General features: G+C 35.1%; 1 protein-coding gene across 13 annotated transcripts in view; it reads right to left on the reverse strand.

Moving 5' to 3' along the window:
* The window catches only part of NCOR1 (nuclear receptor corepressor 1), a 165,603-nt gene that overhangs the window by 134,033 nt on the left and 9,481 nt on the right, over positions 1 to 22,089 (reverse strand). For all 13 annotated transcript variants that reach the window (XM_033090679.1, XM_033090674.1, XM_033090678.1 and 10 more), the window contains exon 2: positions 5,794 to 5,971. In XM_033090679.1, coding sequence (XP_032946570.1) covers positions 5,794 to 5,901 — 108 coding nt within the window. In that variant the 5' untranslated portion in view covers positions 5,902 to 5,971. The remainder of the gene's footprint in view (positions 1 to 5,793; positions 5,972 to 22,089) is intronic.

The following is a 22,089-nucleotide window of genomic DNA, read 5'->3' on the forward strand; positions in this document are numbered from 1 at the left end:
GCATTCGGTGTTTGTTCTGAATTGAGCCATTGCAGAAGCAGCACACCAGGAGTAGCAAGAGTGGCCACCAAGCTCCTCCCCAGGAACTACACTCAGCATCTCAACATCAAGCATCATAGCTTTGAACTGCGTGTGTGACCATATGTGCTTTATCTGAATTGATTTTGTGCATCTGTTAGTTAGCAAGATGTGTCCTAAGGTACCAGAAAAGTCTAAGAGAGCTCGTAAGGGTGTTACAGCATTTTAGTGAATGGAAATAAAGACATGCGCTGAACTTGGCTGTGCCCACCGTTTGTACTAGTTACACTCAGAGAGAGAATCCCGAAAGCTGCCAAAGTTACTACTGGTTCTGCTAGTAGCAAAGTGGTCTCTCAGCCTCCAGGAGTGGATCAAATGGAAAGTCTACTGCTTCAGTGGATTGATGGGTGTACAAAGTGTGGTGTTAACCATTAAGTTATCTTATACTTAAGAAGAAATGAGTCTTTTTAATATGTGAAACAACACTGTACATGCATTATTTCTACTTTATACAGGCTGTGTATTTATTACATTATTCCTGCTTTTACTATATGTTAGTGCTACTTTAGGTTTCATGCATTATTTGGTGTGATTTGGTAATTATTTTTTGGGTGTGGGAATACTCAAAAGTATTTCCATATAAATTAATGGTAACTGCGTCTTCACATTACACCATTTCAGCTTACGAAAGATTTCATCAGAACAATCTACTGTTGAATAACGGGGGAATCTGTATCTATACAATGGAAAATTATTCAGCCATAAAAAGGAACGAACACATGCTACAACATAGATGAATCTAGAAAACATAATGCTAAGCTAAAAAAAAAAGACATAAAAGGCCACATATTGTCTGATTCTAGTCATATGAAATGTCTACAAAAGGCGAATCAATAGACAGAAATAGATAAGTGGTTGCCAGGGGATGGAGGGAAGAGAGGAATTGGGATTAAGTATGGGGTCTCATTTTGGGTGATGGAAAAATTCTGGCATTAGATAGTAATGGTTGTTCAATATAGTGAATATGCTAAAACCCACTAATACACTTTAAAACAATGAATTTTATGTCATATAAATTATAAGTCAACAAAAATGTTTTAAAAATCATAAAAAGATAAAATTGAACTGTCCAGACTGAAATATGAGGTGGATAAGATGTCCAGAGCCCTTCACTACAGGCAGATAACAGTAAAACATAATTCATACATAGTCTAAGAAAAAAAAGACAAAGTTGAAAACATAACCAAGAAAAGTAAGACCAAGAAGAAAAGACAAAAATATTTTATAAAGAGGGGCATCGAACCTCATAAAATAAAGAATTTACTTGCAAAGAAATAGATAAATGATGTAGCTAGCAAGACAAATAAAGAAAGAATAAGGAGTGAAATAAAAGAAACAACAGTGCACTTCAGCTTCCAGCTACGAGCAGGTAACACTGTCTAGAATTGCACTCCCATAATGAACAGCTAAAAGATTGGACAAAATGTAGGAACTATTTTCAAACATTGGAAAATAGGCTGCACAGGACTTGATCTCCGAGAAAAACGACACAAATGGGGTGAGTCCTACCATACCCCAGGCTTTCTGTCCTGATGTGATTTCCAAAATAGTGCCCCACAACCTTGTTCCTTAGAGAAGCAACAATACTAATTTGGGAAAGTGAAATGAATAGAATTTTTAGAGGCTTCCAGAGAGTTACAGAGAAAGGCTTCCTGAAATCTGAATCTGAGTTCCTTGAAGTCTTTGCCTGAATTCCAGTCTGTAAATGCATAGGAAAAGCATAGTCCAGTCATTAAAGGCTGGGCTAAGAACTACTTCTGAAGAAAGAACAATTAGGAGGAACTATAAAACAACTGTAGAGCTCACACAGGGCCAGAACTCCTTCAGATTTCCTCCAGCCAGAGGGAAAAACCTCCCTGAATACACCAAACATTCAGTAGATATCCCCCCGCACCCAAAAAAAAAAAAAAAAAAAAAAAGTTAGAAGTGGAGGATAAATAAGAGCTAGAATAAAGCCTATTTTAGACTTGCCCTAAGAGTCTTTAAAAATAAATCTCAAATGTAACTTAGTTGCCTATCACAAGGAATCCAATTTTCCTTAAAGGAACACAACAAAAGCCAACACTAAAAAATGTAAAATTCAGTGTTCATATTCCAATGAAAAATCTAACGTCTACAAAAATTTCATTGTATGAAATTAACAACAAATTGGAAACTGCAGAAGAAAAGGTCACTGAACATGAAGCCATAGCAAAATGAAGCAAATGGATAAAAAACAGAAAAAAATAAAACGAACAGAGGTCCTGTAGGGTAATACCTGTAGGGTAATATGAAACATAAGTAATTGGTATCTCAGAAGGAAACTAGGAAGAAAGGAGACAGAAAAATATATCTGAAGAAATGGCAGAAATTTGCCCAAATTCATGAAAATTATAAATCCACAAAAGCAATGAGTGCCGAAGACAATAACATATACATTTTTTAAAATGCACAAAAGAGGCACATCGTAATCAAATTGCTGAAAACTACTGATAAAGAGAAAAATCCTAACAAATAACCAAAGGAGAAAAAAGACACATACATAAATAAAAATAACAATGACCAATGACTTCTAGTCAGAAACCATACAAGCTAGCAGACAACAAATGACATCTTCTAAAGTGCTGAAAGAAAATAGTCAACGTAGAATTCTGTATCCAAAGAAAATATTCTTCAAAAATGAAGATGAAATAAACTTTTCAGATAATTAAAAGCTGAGAAAGTTCATTACCAAAAGACCTAAACTAAGTGAAATTACATTCTTCAGGCAAAAAGAAAATGATACCAAAAGGAAAACAGAACATATACAAAGGAGTGAAAGGTTCAGACGTGGTATGTATGTGGGCAATTATTGAAGGAAGAAAATAATTCGAAGTAGAAATCAGTATGTAGAAAAAAATACTGAAAATGGATGAAACCAAAGCTAGTTCTTCAAAGAAAATAATCTATTAAATTGGTAAACCTCCAGCTAGACTAATAAAGAAAAACAGGTTGGGGCAAACACTTAACATGGGGAATAATATCACAAAAGGTCTCAAAGACATTGAAACAATAAGGGAATAGTATGACAACTTATTACAATAAATTTAAAATCTTGAACAACAAAAGCTACCCAAACTGACTCAAGGAAAATTCATCTGAATTCTAACTATTAAAGAAATTGAGTTCCTAATTTAAACACATCCCAAAGAAAATTCTAGACCCAGATAACTTCATTTATAAATTCTATCCAACATCTAAGGAAGAAAATATATCAATCCAAAACAAACTCTTTAAGAAGATACAGAGGAGGAAATACTTCCCAAGCTAACAAACAATCTTAATGGTGAAAGACAATGTTCTCCACTTAAAATCAGAAACAAGGCAAGCATGCCCACTCTCTCCCCTTCTGTTCAACATTGTACTAGAGTCTAGGCAGTGCAAATATGAGAAAAGGCACCCAGTTTGGAAAGGCAGAAGCAAAACTCTTTATTTTGAGATTACAGGATTATCCAAGTAGAAAATCCTGTGGAATCTACAAAAAAGCAACTACAAGTAACAAGTAAAGTTGCAGGATATAAGATCAATATACATAGTAGTAATGAACAACTGAAATTCAAAAAGCAATACCATTTACAATAGCATCAAAACCATGAAATATTTAGAAATACATGTGACAAAAGAGGTATATGACCTGTACACTGAAAACTACAAAACATTACTCAGAATAATTAATGAAGATCTAAATAAATGGAGAGATATACCATATTCATGGACCAGAAGATTCAAAGTTGTTAAGATGTCAGTTCTCTCCCAAATTAATTTCTAGGTTTAATACAATCCCAATCAAAATCACAGCAAGTATTTTTGTAGAAATTGACAAGCTGATTCTGAAATGTATATAGAAATACTAAGGATCTAGAATATTCAAAACAATTCAGGAAGGAATCACACTACTTAATTTCAACTTATTGTAAAGCCATAATAATCAAGCTAATGTGAAGTACTTTATTAAAAGATTAAATGTGTTTACATAGAAAAATCACAAAGTTGTGAGGTAAAAATAGACAAAATATATCAATGGAACAAAATAGACAGAACAGAAATAGACTTGCACATATATGATCAAATGATTTTCAATAGAAGTACCAAAGCAATTCATTGGGAAAAGAATAATCTTTTCAACAAATTGTTTCCAGAACAACTGAATACTCATGTGCAAAACAACCCTTACCTCACACCATAAACAAAATTTTAATTCAAAATACCTTATATACTTAAATGTAGAACCTAAAATTATAAAATTTAGGAGAAAATCTTAGTGACCTTGAGTTTGGCAAAAACTTCTTAAATATGACACAAAAAGCAAGAAATATAAGAAACAAATTTAATAAACTGGACTTGATAAAAATTTAAAACCCCAAAGGATACTATTAAGAAAATAAGGCAATACTCTTTATATAATCTAAATACAACAAATACACACATTTTTCCTAAATAATTTTATTTGTAATAACCAAAAACTGGACTAGGTGACTAGATAACCAAATTGTCATATATCCATACCCAATCATAAAAAGAACTATTGAGATGCGTCAAAACATAAATAAATCTCAAAAATATTATGGGAAGCAAAAGAAGCCATAGATAAAAGAGTTCATATGAAACTCAAAATGAATATAATCTATTATGACAGAAAACAAATCAGTGGTTTCTTTGGAGCTAAAGTTTGTGGGAAGTGGGGAAGGAAGACTGACCTGGAGGGGGGAAAACAGAACTTTCTGGAGTGATAGAAATGTTACATAGCTACAATTTTGGTGGTGGTTTTATGGATGAATGAATCTGCCAAAATGTATACATATATTTAAATGTTATTGTATGTAAACTAAACCTCAACGTTGATTTAAAAAAAGAAGCAACAATAATCTAGGAAATTAGTATCAAATGAATAGCACTGGGGAGGCAGGACATGCAACCAAAATTCAACACCCAGTCATGATAAAAATTCTCAATCTAGCAATAAAAGCAACTTCTTCAACAGAAAAAGGGCACCTACAAAAACGTGCAATTAATATTATACTTAATGGTGAAAAACTGAATGCTTTCCTAAACAGAAACAAGGTAAAGATGTCCTTTCTCACTCTGTGATCATGACACTTCAAAGGAGTCCTCAGTAGCACCCAGTAGTCGTCAACTATATTTTGCTGGTAAATTTGCTTCCTTTTTCTCTGAATAACCATTTCATCCTTTCCCTTCCATTTTCTCTTCAAACCTCTTAAACCCTTTTACCTGGCCCATTCTGAAATGGTAATTTTACCTCATATTTTATTTTTCACAAGGTAAATCAATCATACAAACTCTTTCACCTTCTTATCCTCAACTCACTCAAGAAGGTAGAGTCCCTATCCTGGCCATCACTCAAAAGAGACCAAGTTATCTGAAGAGTTTAACACTCAACCAAAACTTGGAGCACAAACAGTTCTTAACCTAGAAATTCTAGGTAACTGATATTTTTCTATCCACAAATCCTACACATCAAAAGCAGAGACATGGTCATGCCCTGAAATCTGTCATAAAGCCATAGTCTAGAAGACAAAGATAATTAATCCCCCATCTTTGAGAATGGTTCTTGCCATTAAAAAAAACAACAACAAAATTTACACATACATATGGCTTCTGACTAATAAATGTATTAAATAGGAAAAGTAAAGAAAAGCACAAACTACATATGCAATTTGCATAGTATTTGTTCCTTACCTGCTGGTGCCGGGAGCTGGGAAAGGTGTACTGAACAGAGTGGGAAGGGTAACGACTTTGTTCTGTGCTGAATGCTCCTTGGTTGGGAGGATAACCTGAATTTGACATTATCAGTAAAGAAGTCCTCACCAGGCTGTGAGATCAAGTCCAACAAACAATCATGTTTCTAGGAAACCACCTAAACAGAAATGGAAAAAATAGAATTGATAAGAAGTAAAGCAGCAGGTGTACTTCTAATACATTATAACTACAGCTACAAAAATAAAACAATTACCAGTAAAAGCTTTCTCTCATGTATTTACTTATTAGAAGTTACTGACGTTTGAAAACCATTAATGGATCTTTTTCTTCACGTTTAAAAACAAGTTCTTTAATTTAATAGATCATAAATAAGTAGCTATATAAAGTAAAAACGTGTATATAAAATCTTAGCATGGAATCTGACATATAGCAATTGCTCAGTAAATGTCTCCCTTTTGATAAAAGTCTGAGAAACAAATATACGTTCCAAAAACAAAAAGCTACCGTGTTTCCCCAAAAATAAGACCTAGCCGGACAATCAGCTCTAATGTCTCTTTTGGAGCAAACATTAATATAAGACCCGGTCTTATATTACATAAGACCGGTTCTTATAATATTTATTATAATATATATTATTATAATATATAAGACCCGGTTATATAATATTATAATATAATATATTATAATATATATTATATATTATAATATAATTATAATATGATTATTATGATTATAATATAATATTATAATATATAAGACCCGGTCTTATAGTAAAATAAGACCGGGTCTTACATTAATGTTTGCTCCAAAAGACTCATTAGAGCTGATTGTCCGGCTAGGTCTTATTTTCGGGGAAACAGTATAATTGTAAATTTTGGGGTTATGAAAAAGTCAATTGTTAAAAGGATTCACGAGTATTTATAAGGTAAGCATTTGAGCAGAGGAAATATTGTGTTTGTTAAATAATTCTGCCCAAAATGATAGTTTAAGCAGGCACTTATGGAAAGAAAGCTTTCAAGAAAAAACAAAGTGAGACTATCGCTTCAAGGAAGACAACTGCCGTATTTGTGAAAATTAGGATTTTGGAAAAACATGTATCTGCCACCATGAGCTTGCCAGTTTCCCATATTTAAAGACTTTTCCGGCAAGACTGGTAAGTTTTACTCACACTGGAGATTAAGTGTGAGTTTTTGATATTATATAATAAAATGTGCCAACATTTGAAATAACTGCATAACTCAATGAATCAAAATTTTCCAAATGACCAATGTTACAAAATTATGCATGAACATTTATCTAAAGTGCAAAACATTTTTACAATTAAATAAAGTACAAGACAAACAAATGTTTACTGTGATAGAGTGAAAGTTTCATTGATATGGTTTCAGATTCCACACAGCAACTAACTTTTAAAAAATTACCACTTCTTTGGTTTAGATGTGGTATCAAAGAATATCCACAATTAATCTAAAGAGGCTATTAAAATACCCCTCCCTTTTCCAAATACCTATCTGTGTGAGGTTAGCTTTTCTTCATAAACTTCAATCAAAACAACATACTGTGGATTTCCCATCAAGATGGCAAACCAACTCAGCCAGCTGCTATTTACATGACTCTTTGTGGATAAATTATTTTATTATAAAAGCATTAATAAAAATGATCAACTTTAATGAAAATAGTGGTATCTTTAAAATAGATAAATCATATTTTTGATATAGCAAAAAGTTTCCTTATTTAAATCTTAATTGAAAGTAAGAGGAAATGACACGCATGGAGAGGATGATACTGATTGAACAATCTATTTAGTATACCACTTATATTCTCAACATGCTATTTCCACCATTGTTTTCATATTGCTTCCCTGAATAATCCAAGGTCTCAACATTTCTAAAGATTAACCAAAAGAAATTACTTCATAAATTAGATATCCTCCGAAGTCAACTCTTTGAGATTTGAGTCTTTACTTCTGTTTTATAATTCTTTTGATTCCAATGTTGAAGACGTAGTGTCATTAAAAACAGCCTATACAGAAAGGTTTCTAAATCCTGGAAAGATTATGTTCTGAAAAGAAATTATTGTGTAATTGAGGTTAAAATTAAACTGCTTCTCCACAAATATATATGTATATATTGCAAGACTGAATACAGAAGCAGATAGGAGAATCAAGCTATTTTCCTTTAAACTTTATATTAAAGAGGTTTGCAAAACATGTTAAAACAATGCCACTCAACAAATTTTGTTTTATTTTGGAAAACACTTATCATAAAAATGTTATTTATATTAACATTAAGTAGGTTTATATAATTTGTAATGAATAAATATCTTTAAGATTTCTCCCATTTTAATATCTAATGTGGTAAATATCAACATAGACAACCCACAGAACCTAAAGCTTTTAGAGTCCTAAATTTTTAAGTGTAAATGAGTCTTGAGACCAAAAAGTTTGAAGGTCACTGGCCTAGAAAATTAGGTCATCTTTAGATTGACTAGCATTAGAGGCCTACAGAGGCCAGTCACACCCAGGTCCATGCCCACAATCGTATAGAATCTGCTCCTAAAGTGTGGCTTTGACACCATTTTTGTATCAATGAACTACCCTACTGGATCAGGATATACCAATCAGATCCCTCTTCACGAAGTTGGAATTGAGAACATCGGCTACAGGGACCTGAGTTGCAAAGTGACCGTAATAGGAGTCAAGATGAGCCAAAGCATGTGCCAGAGAAGTTACAGAGGAAGCAGAGAATGCCAATCTAGACACAGACGAGTGGACGTGCAGAGAGAAGTGCAGCCAAGAGAACTTGCAGGCCCAAGACAGAAGCAGCGGCCTTGGCTCCTGACTCTGAGCTCCAGGGTCAATCCCCACAACAAACTGCTGTACTTCTTTCCTTGTCCTCAGATGCCTATTAAATTGCCTACAGAATCTTACAGTAAGTTCTCCTTTTATTAATGTAAGTGGAGTAGGTTTTTATTTCTTAGAATTGTAAGATCCCAAGTCCCAAAATAACTACATAAACCTTGGACACAATCCAAATGTCATTTCCATCAACTGATAGATAAAATCAGGTATACCCATACAAGGGAATATTATTCTGCCATAAAAAATGAAGTACTGATACACGTTATAATTTGTATGAACCCTGAAAACATTATGCTAAGTAAAAGAAGCCAGTCATAAAAGTCCACATTTTGTATGTTTCCTTTCATATGAAAGTCCAGAATAAGCAAATCTCTAGTGATAGAAAGTACATTAGTGGCTACTTAGGGCTGGTGGGGTAGGGATGGAGGAACAGCAGGTGAGAACTAAAGTGTATAGGGTTTCTTTGGGTTTTTATTATGGTAAAATACACATAACATAAAATTTACCATTTTAGCCCTTTTTAAGTGTACATTTCTGTACCGTTATGTACATTCACATTGTTGTGCAACTATCCCCACCATCCATTTCTAGAACTTTTTCATCCTCCCCAACGGAAACTCTCTACCCATTAAACACTAACTCCCCATTCCCCCTGCCCCCAGCCCCTGGCAACCACCACACTACTCTCTGTCTCTATGAATTCGACTATTCCTCATATAAGTAGAATCATACACTATTTGTCCTTTTGTGACTAAATTATTTCACTTAGCCTAATGTCTTCAAGGTTTACCCCTATGGTAGCATATATCCATCCTTTTTAAAGCTAAATAACATTTCTTTGTATTGCGGTTTCTTTCTGAGGTGGTGAAAATATTCTGAAATTAACTGTAGTAATGTTTGTACATATCTCTGTGAATATTCTAAAAACCATTGTATTGTATACTTTCAATGGATGGATTGTATGGTACACAAATTATCTCAATAAAGCTGTTTTTAAAAAATCATCAAGCCAAAACAAACAAAACTATACAAAGCAACTACAGTATTTAAAAATGATTGTGCTGGGCCGGCCCGGTGGCTCCCGCAGTTAAGAGCTCCATGCTCCTAACTCCGAAGGCTGCCGGTTCGATTCCCACATGGGCCAGTGGGCTCTCAACCACAAGGTTGCCGGTTCAACTCCCGCAAGGGATGGTGGGCTGCGCCCCCTGCAACTAACAACAGCAACTGGACCTGGAGCTGAGCTGTGCCCTCCACAACTAAGACTGAAAGAACAACTTGAAACTGAATGGCACCCTCCACAACTAAGACTGAAAGGACAACTTGAATTGGGGGAAAAAAAAAAGTCCTGGAAGTACACACTGTTCCCCAAAAAAGTCCTGTTCCCCTTCCCCAATTAAAAAAAAAAAAAAATGTTTTAAAAAAAAATATTGTGCTGCAGTCCAAGTTAACATATGACGTATTTCGTGGATTCTTATACCTTGTGTTCACATCTTAAAAACTCAAGTCAATATGCATTCTACAATCAATGGCATTTTGTAGTTTAATTAGCAGTACTTTTTCTTTCATCTTAGAGATAAGTAACATTATCTTATAAGGAAAGAAACCTTTTTGCTGTAATACAGTATTAGAGTTACTGCATCCAATAAGTCTTTGGTTTCTGTCCCAAAACTTACCTTGGAAAGTTCGCATAACAGTAATTACTATTTGCTTTTCTTCCCTTTAATTTGTTCCTTGACCCTTAGGATAAGGCAAGAAAATTAAGGACACTAATATTCTCAAAGTGATTTCCAATCTGAGGTCCCTTAAAAGACCAGGTACTTTCAAAAGCTTAACAGAAATACACATATAAACTGGGAACAGCGAAGGACATCCTAAGCACAACCCCAAAAGCACAAATAAGACTAATATCTTTAACTTACAAAATGTACTGTTTTCTATTTCTATACAAAGACACCTTTAAATGGCAAACCACAAGCCAGAAAAACTACAGCAAATTTTTCTTTTTTTTTTTTTTTTTAGAGTTTATTGGGGAAGGGGAACAGAACTTTATTGGGGAACAGTGTGTACTTCCAGGCCTTTTTTCCAAGTCAAGTTGTTGTCCTTTCAGTCTTAGTTGTGGAGGGTGCCGTTCAGCTTCAAGTTGTTGTCCTTTCAGTCTTAGTTGTGGAGGGCGCAGCTCAGCTCCAGGTCCAGTTGCCATTGCTAGTTGCAGGGGGCATAACCCAACATGCCTTGCGGGAGTCGAACCGCCAACCTTGTGGTTGAGAGGATGCGCTCCAACCGACTGAGCCATCCGGGAGCTCAGCGGCAGCTCAGCCCAAGGTGCCCTGTTCAATTTTTATTTGCAGGGGGCGCTGCCCACCATCCCTTGCGGGACTTGAGGAATTGAACTGGCAACCTTGTGGTTGAGAGCCCACTGGCCCATGTGGGACTTGAACCGGCAGCCTTCGGAGTTAGGAGCATGGAGCTCTAACTGCCTGAGCCACCGGGCCGGCCCTACAGCAAAATTTTAATGTGTGAAATATATATGTATCTATGCGCATATGTGTACATGCAAATATGTATTTCTTACAATCAGTAAGAAAAAGTGATCACAACAGAAATATAGGACGTGACAGAATATGGGATTAACAAAAGAAATAGGGCCGGGCCCCCGTGGCTCAGGTGGTTGGAGCTTCGGGCTCCGAACTCCGAAGGCTGCCAGTTCAATTCCCACATGGGCCAGTGGGCTCTCAACCACAAGGCTGCCAGTTTGTCTCCTCAAGTCCCTCGAGGGATGGTGGGCTCTGCCCCCTGCAACTAAGATTGAACACGGCACCTTGAGCTGAGCTGCAGCTGAGCTCCCTGATGGCTCAGTTGGTTGGAGCGCGTCCTCTCAACCACAAGGTTGCCGGTTGGATTCCCGCAAGGGATGGTGGGCTGCGCCCCCTGCAACTAGCAACGGCGACTGGACCTGGAGCTGAGCTGCGTCCTCCACAACTAAGACTGAAAGGACAACAACTTGACTTGGAAAAAATCCTGGAAGTACACACTGTTCCCCAATAAAGTCCTGTTCACCTCCACCAATAAAATCTTTTAAAAAAAAATTAAATTAAATTAATAAAGTCAACTTCATAAATAACCACAGAGAAGTAAAACAAAATCACTCCCCAAATTGGCAAAGTATTAAAAAATAATGCCTAGTGTTGGTGAGGATTTGGAGAAAAAGGCATTATTTTATAATGCATACTACAGGTATCCAAAATGAGTACAAACTGCTTTCTAAAGAAGAATGGCAATATACACCCTGAACCTTGAAAATATGCACATCCTCTACCACAGCAATTCCACTTGTAGGAATTCATTTGATGATGCAATAGAGAGATACCCATGGATGAGTGCCTGAAAATGTTTCACAAGGAATTGTCCTAAATATCCAATATGTGAACTTAGAAAATTATTTTGTAAAAAGTTTAGCTATCGGGAAATTTTAGAGCATGCCACAAAAAGTCTATGTAAATGAGAACATTTGTTTTATAAAAGTATGGTTTGTATATACCATTAGAATTCAATTTTTCATGTGTGCCTGTCATATCTTCACGAGATTTTAAGATCAAAGACAGAAATGTCATATAGTCAACAAATATTCATTGAGCAAGTACATCACTATGTACCAACACTGTTCTAAACATTGGCATAGAATGGTGACCAAGATATGCCATCTTATTGTAAGATAACACAGAAAATAAATAATCATGAAATATCAGAAAGTGCTATAAGTAAAACCAAATGGGAGAAGAGAGTGACGGGAGACACTTGTGATGGGGGGATCACAGAAAGCCAATCTCAGCTGGATGGCCATCTGCCCTGAGTTCCTGAAACAGACCCAATTTACAGCTATTATCCCACTGCAATTATTAATTATGCTCCATTTCTTTCTCAACACTGTCCCAGTCTGGGTAATAAATTGTATTCTAAGATGACTTTTGAGCCAAAGCTTGAAAGAGAAGAAGGAAGAGCCAGCTAGCCTGAAAAAGACAAGAGTATTTCATGATTTCGCAGAAGAGGCAAAGCAAAGGGGTCTAAGGAAAGAGAGGGAGCGGGGGTAGGAGACACGGACTGAGAGCGGTGGGGGAGGGGAGGTAGCAGAGTGTTTTGCTAGTACGTTTGGAAATTGAACTACCTCTCTGTATTCTGAATATTAATCCCTTTTCTACCTTTATACTGCAAGCACAGCAAGTCCTCTAATATCATTGTTTCATTCTGTATTGTTTTATTATAACGTTGATGAGATGCAATAGAAATTTAAATCTTGTTTATATCAATTAGCCTATGGTAAAATTGGTTTTGTTATACATGGTTTCACTTAAAGTCGCAGAACCTATCAATGATGTTAAGTGAGAGCTTACTGTATCTTCTTGCAAAATTTATAACTTGTTTCATCTATCTAAAGACCTTCTCTACCCCAAATTTTAAAAACATTCTTCTGTGACAAAAAAATAAAAATAAAAACATTCTTCTACATTCTCCTCCTACACTTCTTAAAGTTTTATTTTTTTTTTAACATTTAGCTCCTTAATCGCCTAAACTTCTTTTCTAAAAAAAAAAAAGGTATGGTAGGGGTCTAGCTGTATTTCTTTAATTGACAGTTAATTATCCCAATAAAATGCTTATTGAACATGTCTGCCATTCCACATTATTCTGAAGTGCCACCCTTGTTACCACCAAGCAATTTCATCTTATACCCTACAGAAACTCACATATTTACATACAAAAGGGTATTTATTGCAGCAATGCAACAGGCAAATTTGAAGATAACATAAATTCCATAATGTAGTATATCTGTACCACAAAATATTATACAACAGTTACAATGAATAAACTAGCTACATGTTTCAAAACATAAACCTTAAAAAATACAGCTGAGTAAAAACAATTTACATAATGATGCTAACATGTTACAAGCACAGAAAACAATACATGTTTTTATATGTACACATAATAAAAGTATAAACTTATTAAGATACATACCTACTTTAGGATAACAGTTACAACTACAGAAGGAAAATGATCTAGGAAAGGGGTACAAAAAGGGGTACAATCCTTAATACTTATTTCTCAAAACAAAAACTGAAACATTTATAAAATATTTTCTTAAACACAGTGGTACATGGACATTTGTTTTACTACGCTCTGCTTGTTTCTATGGGCCTGAAAAAGTTCATAAAGAAAAGTCTTCTATGTTATAAAGTATATTTTCATATTCCATGACTCTAGACTCACTAATTTGATTGTCTTTTCCTATGCCAATGCCACACTTTTTAAGTTACTATAACATTCTGAGGCTTTTATATCTGGTAGGACAAATTTCCCTTCAATGTGCTTAGTTGTTGCTGCTACTTTCAAAGCCTTCAAAGCTATTCTAGAACTTTTCCTCTTTCACATGAAAATCAGAGTCAGTTTGTCAGGCCCCATTAAAAAAACTCTAATGAGAACATATAAATATTGAATTCAGAGACTGACTAAAGGGACAACAGAAAACTTCACACTATTGAGCATCCTCATCCTAAAACATGATTATATGTTTATATTTTAGGATGGGAAATAAAATATGTGTAAAATTAAGATGGGAATATTTTACGTATATATGATGGAGAATATTACATATGATGGAAAAATGTGTAGAATATATGTAATTCCAATCTTAATTATATATAAAAATACGTAAAATTTCGATAAGATGTTTCATATATATACACACACACATATATACGCACACAAACCTGTGTACATATACTCATGATAGGAATTATTTATATATAATTAAAATAAAAATTACATATAAAAATATATGTAAAATCCCCATTCATTTCAGATTTTATGTCATTTAATAAAGTTTTTGTTTTGTTTCCATCATTTTAAGGGATTTAGGAGGAAATTGAAAACAAAAAAATTCTGTGCACCAACTTGATCCAATTTCCCCATTTTAATCAATTTTTTTTCAATTACAGTTGACATTCAATGTTATATTAATTTCAGGTGTACAGCATAGTGGTTAGACATTTATATAATTTACGAAGTGATCCCCCCAATAAATCTAGTAACCACCTTTAACCAACAAATTCTTTACCAAGCTAGGTTAAGAAAATAAAATTTCCCAGAGAAGTGTCATTCAATCTAACCTTAAAACTTACCGAAAGAACCTTTTAAATTTTACGTGGTACTATGTAACATATGAATATTTTAAATAAACATACCATCCTTAGTACTCATTTCACTTTTTCTGTTGTAGGCATGCCTAGGGGAAGAACTAGAACACAGAACCAGCAGTCTTGCCAGACTGTTTCCTGCCTGCTCCCTCCCAAAGCACAAGGCATAGAAGTCAAACAATCTAAGAACTGGGAGGTTTTAAGATTACCCAGCTAACACTGACTTATAGATCAGGAACTGAAGCACAGAGGAATTCAGTAATGTCTCCAATATCACAAAGTTGTGAGTGGCAAAAATGGAAGAAGCTAGTGTTTTCTGCAATAACTTTGCAGCTTTCTCATTAAGTAGTGAACTACTCTGAGGAGCTGAGATGGTCAGTGGGACCACACATTTTAAAGTACCTGGGCAGCATCTCCTCCTCCACACCTGCACTTGCTCCAGGTGGAATGGGAAAAGCCAGCACAGGAAGTTTTGGATGGTGGTGGTGTTTGTTTCGTTTTGGTTTTGGAAACAGACATTATTAATATGATTTAATAAGTTTTAAAAGTACCACAGAATACAAAGAGAAAAATTTTCTCACACTTCCATTACCTAGTTGTACTCCCAGAAGACAACCAAAGTTATTAATTTCTAGAGCATCCTTTAGAAACCTCTCTCTCTCCCCGCTACATAAATGGTAGCATAGTAGATATATACTGTTTTATAGCTTGCTTTTATTACTTTACAATATATCTTGACAATCATTCTCGAGTCCACAAAAACCTTGCGTTCTCTTTCCATTGCTATAGCATATTTCACTGCATGATGTTCACAAACATTTTATAAATGTTTTCCAAGTAATTCTGATCTGCACCAGTACTTCTTTCATGATCCGAGCTCTCCTCCTAATTCAGATACCCTAAGGAAGTAAAAGCTATAAATGGAATTGAGAGGCAAAAGAAAAGATACTAGCAAAGATCATCCAAATTTTTTCCCAACAGTGGCCTACATGATGAGAAACCCATGTAGTATAGTGGTGTTTGTGGGTTGTTGTTGTTTCAATATTCAGCAATAGTGAGTCCTGAGTTCAACAACTTTCATTCAACGTCACTCAAATATATTTGAGTCAAATAATTTGTCCATGTTTTCCTTCTGTCAGTAATCCTTCATATCTTACTTAGTTTTGTGATGTGATTTTAGGAAAGCTTAACTTGAATATCTCCAAAATAAAATAAAGTCAGGTACTATCACTCAACACAAGTGGCAATAAAACATCTGCAAAATCAGATTAGCCTTAACTGGCATACAAAGTTATGGATCAAAGCAGGCCCTACTCCTCCCTGGTCATAAGCACTGCAGCTTTGAGACCACCACAATCTACTTCCTCAAAACTTAAGCATGAGAAACATACAGCAATAGTTCAGACCTTTTTGTTTTTAACCAGCACTCCTCCCTCAACTATCTTATATGGACGCCAAATAAAGGTATAAAATATACAAAGGAGAAATACTCTGATTCAATGAGAATGGAAAACCTAGACTATCTTTTCAGTCTCTCTTCCTTAGCCCTACCTTCACCCTTACCAGTCCTGGCTCACTAACATACCTCCACAGAACACTTTACAGTTTGAAAACAACTGAAATAAAAGAAACTGGTTTAAAGTTAAGGCTGAAGGGGAAGGGAACATTTTAAGTGGCAGTTTCAAGTTTTATGTTCAGTTCTTAGCACCGAAGCTCATTAACTCGGGGTTAGTTACGTGCTTGACTCATGACACGTAAAAATTCTGTGAATTTTTTTAAGTAAGCTGATCAAGGTTTTTTTACATACAACTCCCCCATATCATAAACATACTCGTATATAATCACATTTTAAAATGGAAATAATGTATTAAAATTAAATGTCATTGTTATAAATGACAAGAGCACCTTTTATCTGAATTTTACAGATAAACCTAGAACTAGCCTCCTATATTTTACAAACAGGCAATAAAATACAGTAAAATGAAACTGCTCTACTTAAATTCCTTTTTTAATCTCTCCATTAAAGTACAGTAATCCCCCCACCTTACGTGCAGTTTGAATTACCTGTGGTTAACCAGTCCAAAAACATTACATGGAAAATTCCAGAAATAAATAATTTGTAAGTTTTAAATCTCCCGCTGTCCCGCTCCATCCCGACAGGATGTGATTCATCCCTTTGTCCAGCATCTCCACGCTATATAGCAGCTACCTGCCCATTAGTCACTTAGCAGCTTCTCAGTTATCAGATCAACTGTTGCAATATCGCAGTATTTGTGTTCAAACAACCCTTATTTTACTTAATAGTGGCCACAAAACACAGGAGTAGTGATGCTGGCAATTTGGAGATGCCAAAGAGAAGGCATAAACTGCTTCCTGTAAGTGAAAAGATATATATTTTTACCACATATGTATATGTGCGTGTGTATATACATATATACATACATATATATATGTATGCAAAAATATAGTGCATATAGGGTTCAGTACTATCCATGGTTTCAGCATTCCACTGGAGGTCTTAGAACTTATACCCTGCAGATAAGAAAGGACTACTGCAATAAACACACACACACACACACACACACACACACACACACACACACTACTCAATAAGAAACTTACCTTACAACAAAATTTCAAATACAATCTTAAAAAAAAAAAAATCCCTTCTCACCAGAAACTCCTGGCTTTTGGCCTACAGTCTTTGCATAACCAAATTGTACTTAGATAGGTTTTCAAGGTGGCCTAAGACATCTTAGGACAAAAGATAAAAATGTACTTCACTGTGGCAGGACTTACCTCTTTAGGTAAGCAAGAATGAATCCACCAAGAATAACAACAAAGATGAAGCCCACAGTTCACCAAAGCAGAAAAAGCACCCTTCAAAATATACAATTCAATTTTCTTTCAAATTATTAAATAATGGAACCTTCTGATATACAAGTATGGGCTAGAGGACTGGCCGCTATGACATTGCAGATGCCAAAATATTAGTTACTAAACTGAGGCAAATAAGATCGCACTAGCTCTCACAAAGAAACCCACCTCTAGCACAACTCCAAAAATACATTAGGCAAGGAGAGGCTAAGGACCACCCCACTGGGATATCCCAACCACCTAGACTCTCCAGACTGAGGTGAGGTGATTTAAAGACAGCGAACCTCAACAAACCAAAGTCATGGACCGTGGCTTCACAGGTGAATTTTACCACACATTCAAGGAAGAATTTACACCTATCCTTCTCAAACTGTTCCAAAAAAACTGAAGAGGAGAGAAGGCTCCCAAGATCATTTTATGAGGCCAGCATTACCCTGATTCCAAAACCAGACAAAGACATTACAAAAATATATATATATAGGCCAATATCCCTTGAATATAGATCCAAAAATCCTCAACAAATATTAGCAAACCAAATTCAGATAAACACACCGTGAAGAAGTGGGATTTATTCCTGGGATGCAAGGTTGGTTCAGTATCTGCAAAACAATTAACATGATAGACCACATACACAAAATGAAAGATAAAAATCATATGATAATATCAATAGATGCAGAGAAAGCATTTGACAAAATCCAACATCCACTTATGATTTAAAAAAAAAAACCTTTCAACAAAGTGGGAATAGAGGGAACATACCTCAATATAATAAAGGTCATATACAGCAAACCCACAGCTAACATCATACTCAACAGTGGAAAGTTAAAAGTGTTTTCCTTAAGATCAGGAACAAGACAAGAATGTCCACTTTCACCACTTCTACTGAACAGCAATCAGACAAGAAAAACCAATAAAAGGCATCCAAATTGGAAAGAAAGAAGTAAAACTGGTATTATTTTGTCATACAGATGACATAATACCGTACATAGAGAATCCTAAAGAGTCCACAAAAAAAGCTACTAGAACTGATAAATGAATTCAGTACAGTAGCAAGATACAAAATTAATATTCAGAAATCAGTTGCATTTTTATACGACAGTAACAAGCTATCAGAAAGAGAAATGAGAAAACAATCCCACTTATAATTGTGTCAAAGAAAACAACAACAAAATACCTAGGCATAAATTTAACCAAGGAGGTAAAAGACCTACACTTAGAAAACTATAAGACATTAAAGAAAAAACAGAAAGATACAAATAAATGGAAGCATACACTGTGCTCATATACAGGAGGAATTAACGTTGTTAAAAATGTCTATACAACCCAAAGCAGTCTATAGTTTCAGTGCAATCCCTATCAAAATACCAATGGCATTTTTCATAGTACTAGAACAAATAATCCTAAAATTTATACGGAATTACAAAAGACAACTAATGCCAAAGCAATCTTGAAAAAGAACAAGGTTGGATGTATCACACTACCTAATATCAAACTGTACTACAAGGCTACAATAAGCAAAACAGCATGGTACTAGCATAAAAACAGACACTTTGATCAATAGAACAGAACAGAAAGCCCAGAAAAAACACCCACACCTATGCGGTCAATTAATCTATGACAAAGGAGGCAAGAATATACAATGGGGTAAAAATAATCTCTTCAATAAATGGTGTTGGGAAAACTAGATAGACACATGCAAAAAAATGAAACTAGACCACTTTCTTACACCATGTACAAGAATAAATTCAAAATGGATTAAAAACTTAAATGTAAGGCCTGAAACCATAAAACTCCTAGAAGAAAACAGGCAGTAAACTCTTACACTGTTCTTACCGTGTTTGCCTAAAAATAAGACCTAGCCGGACCATCAGCTCTAATGCGTCTTTTGGAGCGACCGGATCTTATATTAATTTTTGCTCCAAAAGACGCAAGAGAGCTGATGGTCCGGCTAGGTCTTATTTTCGGGGAAACACAGTAGTAATATTTTTTCTGCTCTGACTCCTCAGGCAAGGGAAATAAAAGAAAAACAAATGGAACTACATCAAATTAAAAAAGGTTTGCACAGCAAAGGAAACCAACAAAAAAATGAAAAGACAACCTACTGAATGGGAGAAGATATTCACCAATGATACATCCAATTAGGAATTAATATCCAAAGTTTATAAAGAACTCACACAACTTTACACCAAAAACCAAACAATCCAATTTGAAAAATGGCAGAGGACCTGAACAGACATTTCTCCAAAGAAGACAACCAATGGCCAACAGACATATGAAAAGATGCTCAACATCACTAATCATCAGAGAAATGCAAATTAAAACCACAGAGATACCACCTCACACCTGTCAGAACGGCTATTATCAATAAAGCAACAAACAAGTGTTGGCAAAGATGTGGAGAAAAAGGACCCCTCATGCATTGTTGGTGGGATTGCAAATTGGTGCAGCCACTATGGAAAACAGTATGGAGGGTCCTCAAAAAATTAAAAATAGAACTACCTCATGAGCCAGCAATTCCACTTCTGGGTATTTATCCAAAGAAATCCAAAACACTAATTTGAAAAGACATATGCACCCCTATGTTCACTATTTACAATAGCCAAGATATGGAAGCAACCTAAATACCCATCAATAGACAATTGGATAAAGAAGATATGATACATATATGCCATGGAATATTACTTGGCCATAAAAAAAGAATGAAACCTTACCATTTGCGACAATATGGATGAACCAAGACGGTATTATGCTAAGTGAAATAAGTCAGACAGAGAAAGGCAAATACTGTATGATTTCACTTATATATGGAATCTAAAGAACATGATAAACAAACAACAAAAAACAGAAACAGACTCATAGATAGAGAAAAAACTTACGGTTGCCAGATGGGAGGGGGATTGGGGAATGGGTGGAAAAGGTGAAGGGATTAAGAGGTACAAAATTGGTAGTTACAAAATTGTCAAAGGGAGGTAAAGTACAGCATAGGGAAAATAGTCAATAATGTTGTAATAACTATGTATAAGGTCTGACAATTAAGATCAAGAACTTGTTGCCACAATGTTGCTAAACTTTTTTGGTATCAGAGAGATTATTCATTATGAATTTGAACCAACTGGACAAACTGTTAACCCAGTTTATTATTTGGAAGTGCTGAAAAGGCTGCATGAAAAAGTTGGATGACCTGAATTTACACCAACAATTCATGGCTCTGCATCAGGACAATGCACCACTTTACACAGCACTGGATGTGAGGGAGTCTTGAGCCAGTAAACAAATAAGTGTATTGGAACACCCTCCTTACTCACCTGATCTGGCCCCCAATGACTTCTTTCTTTACCCGAAGATAAAGGAAATATTGAAAGGAAGACATTTTGATGACATTCAGGACATCCAAGGTAATACAACAGCTCTGATGGCCATTCCAGAAAAAGAGTTCCAAAATTGCTTTGAAGGGTGGACTAGGCGCTGGCATCGGTGCATAGCTTCCCAAGGGGAGTACTTCGAAGGTGACCGTAGTGATATTCAGCAAAGAGGTGTGTAGCACCTTTTCTAGGATGAGTTCGCAAATTTAATTCTCAGACTGCGTATTTTGCCAGGTGGATACCAGACTTATTGGGGGGGGGGGGGTTACTTCGTAAAATATACAAATGTCTAACCACTATGCTGTATTAGTTACAGATGTAACTAATATGAAATAATATTGAATAGCAACTGTAATTGCAAAAAAAACGATGTGCAAATTGCCAGTTATAAAAAGATAGGGATATAAAATACCACATAGGGAATAGAGTCAATAACACTTTAATAACTAAATACGGTGTCATATGTATTAGTATGTCATATGTATTAATATGGGTAATAGACTTACTGGGGTGATCACTTTGCAAGTTACATTATATAAATGTCTAATCACTATGTTGTACATCTGAAACTAATATATTATATGTCAACTGTAACTGAAAATTTTTTAATTAAAAAATAATAAACTCAATTTAAAAAAAAAAGAAACCTGACCTCTTAAGCCTATCTCAGATTCCAGCCCCCAAGGGAGGAGAGAGATTAGAAATCATCTAAGTGAATTCTGTAATTTGTATGAGATAAGAGTGGTTCTAAACTGGAATAAAATTTCTCCTGTAAAATAAATTAAAGCATTCTTCCCTTTAAAAAAAAAAAAAAAGTAAGAGCTACTCTGGGGTGTTTACAAGGTGTTTATGTGTAGTCTTTTTACGTTATGACATCTCACTTAGATGATAGATGAATGGGAGCTGAAATAAAGGCCTTGTAGGTTAAACTATCCTACGCCAATAAAGAGTGATACTGAACGAAACGTTAATGGGGTATAACTATTTG

Source organism: Rhinolophus ferrumequinum, chromosome 21 (assembly GCF_004115265.2).
Source record: "Rhinolophus ferrumequinum isolate MPI-CBG mRhiFer1 chromosome 21, mRhiFer1_v1.p, whole genome shotgun sequence".
NCBI classification, from domain to species: Eukaryota; Metazoa; Chordata; class Mammalia; order Chiroptera; family Rhinolophidae; genus Rhinolophus; species Rhinolophus ferrumequinum.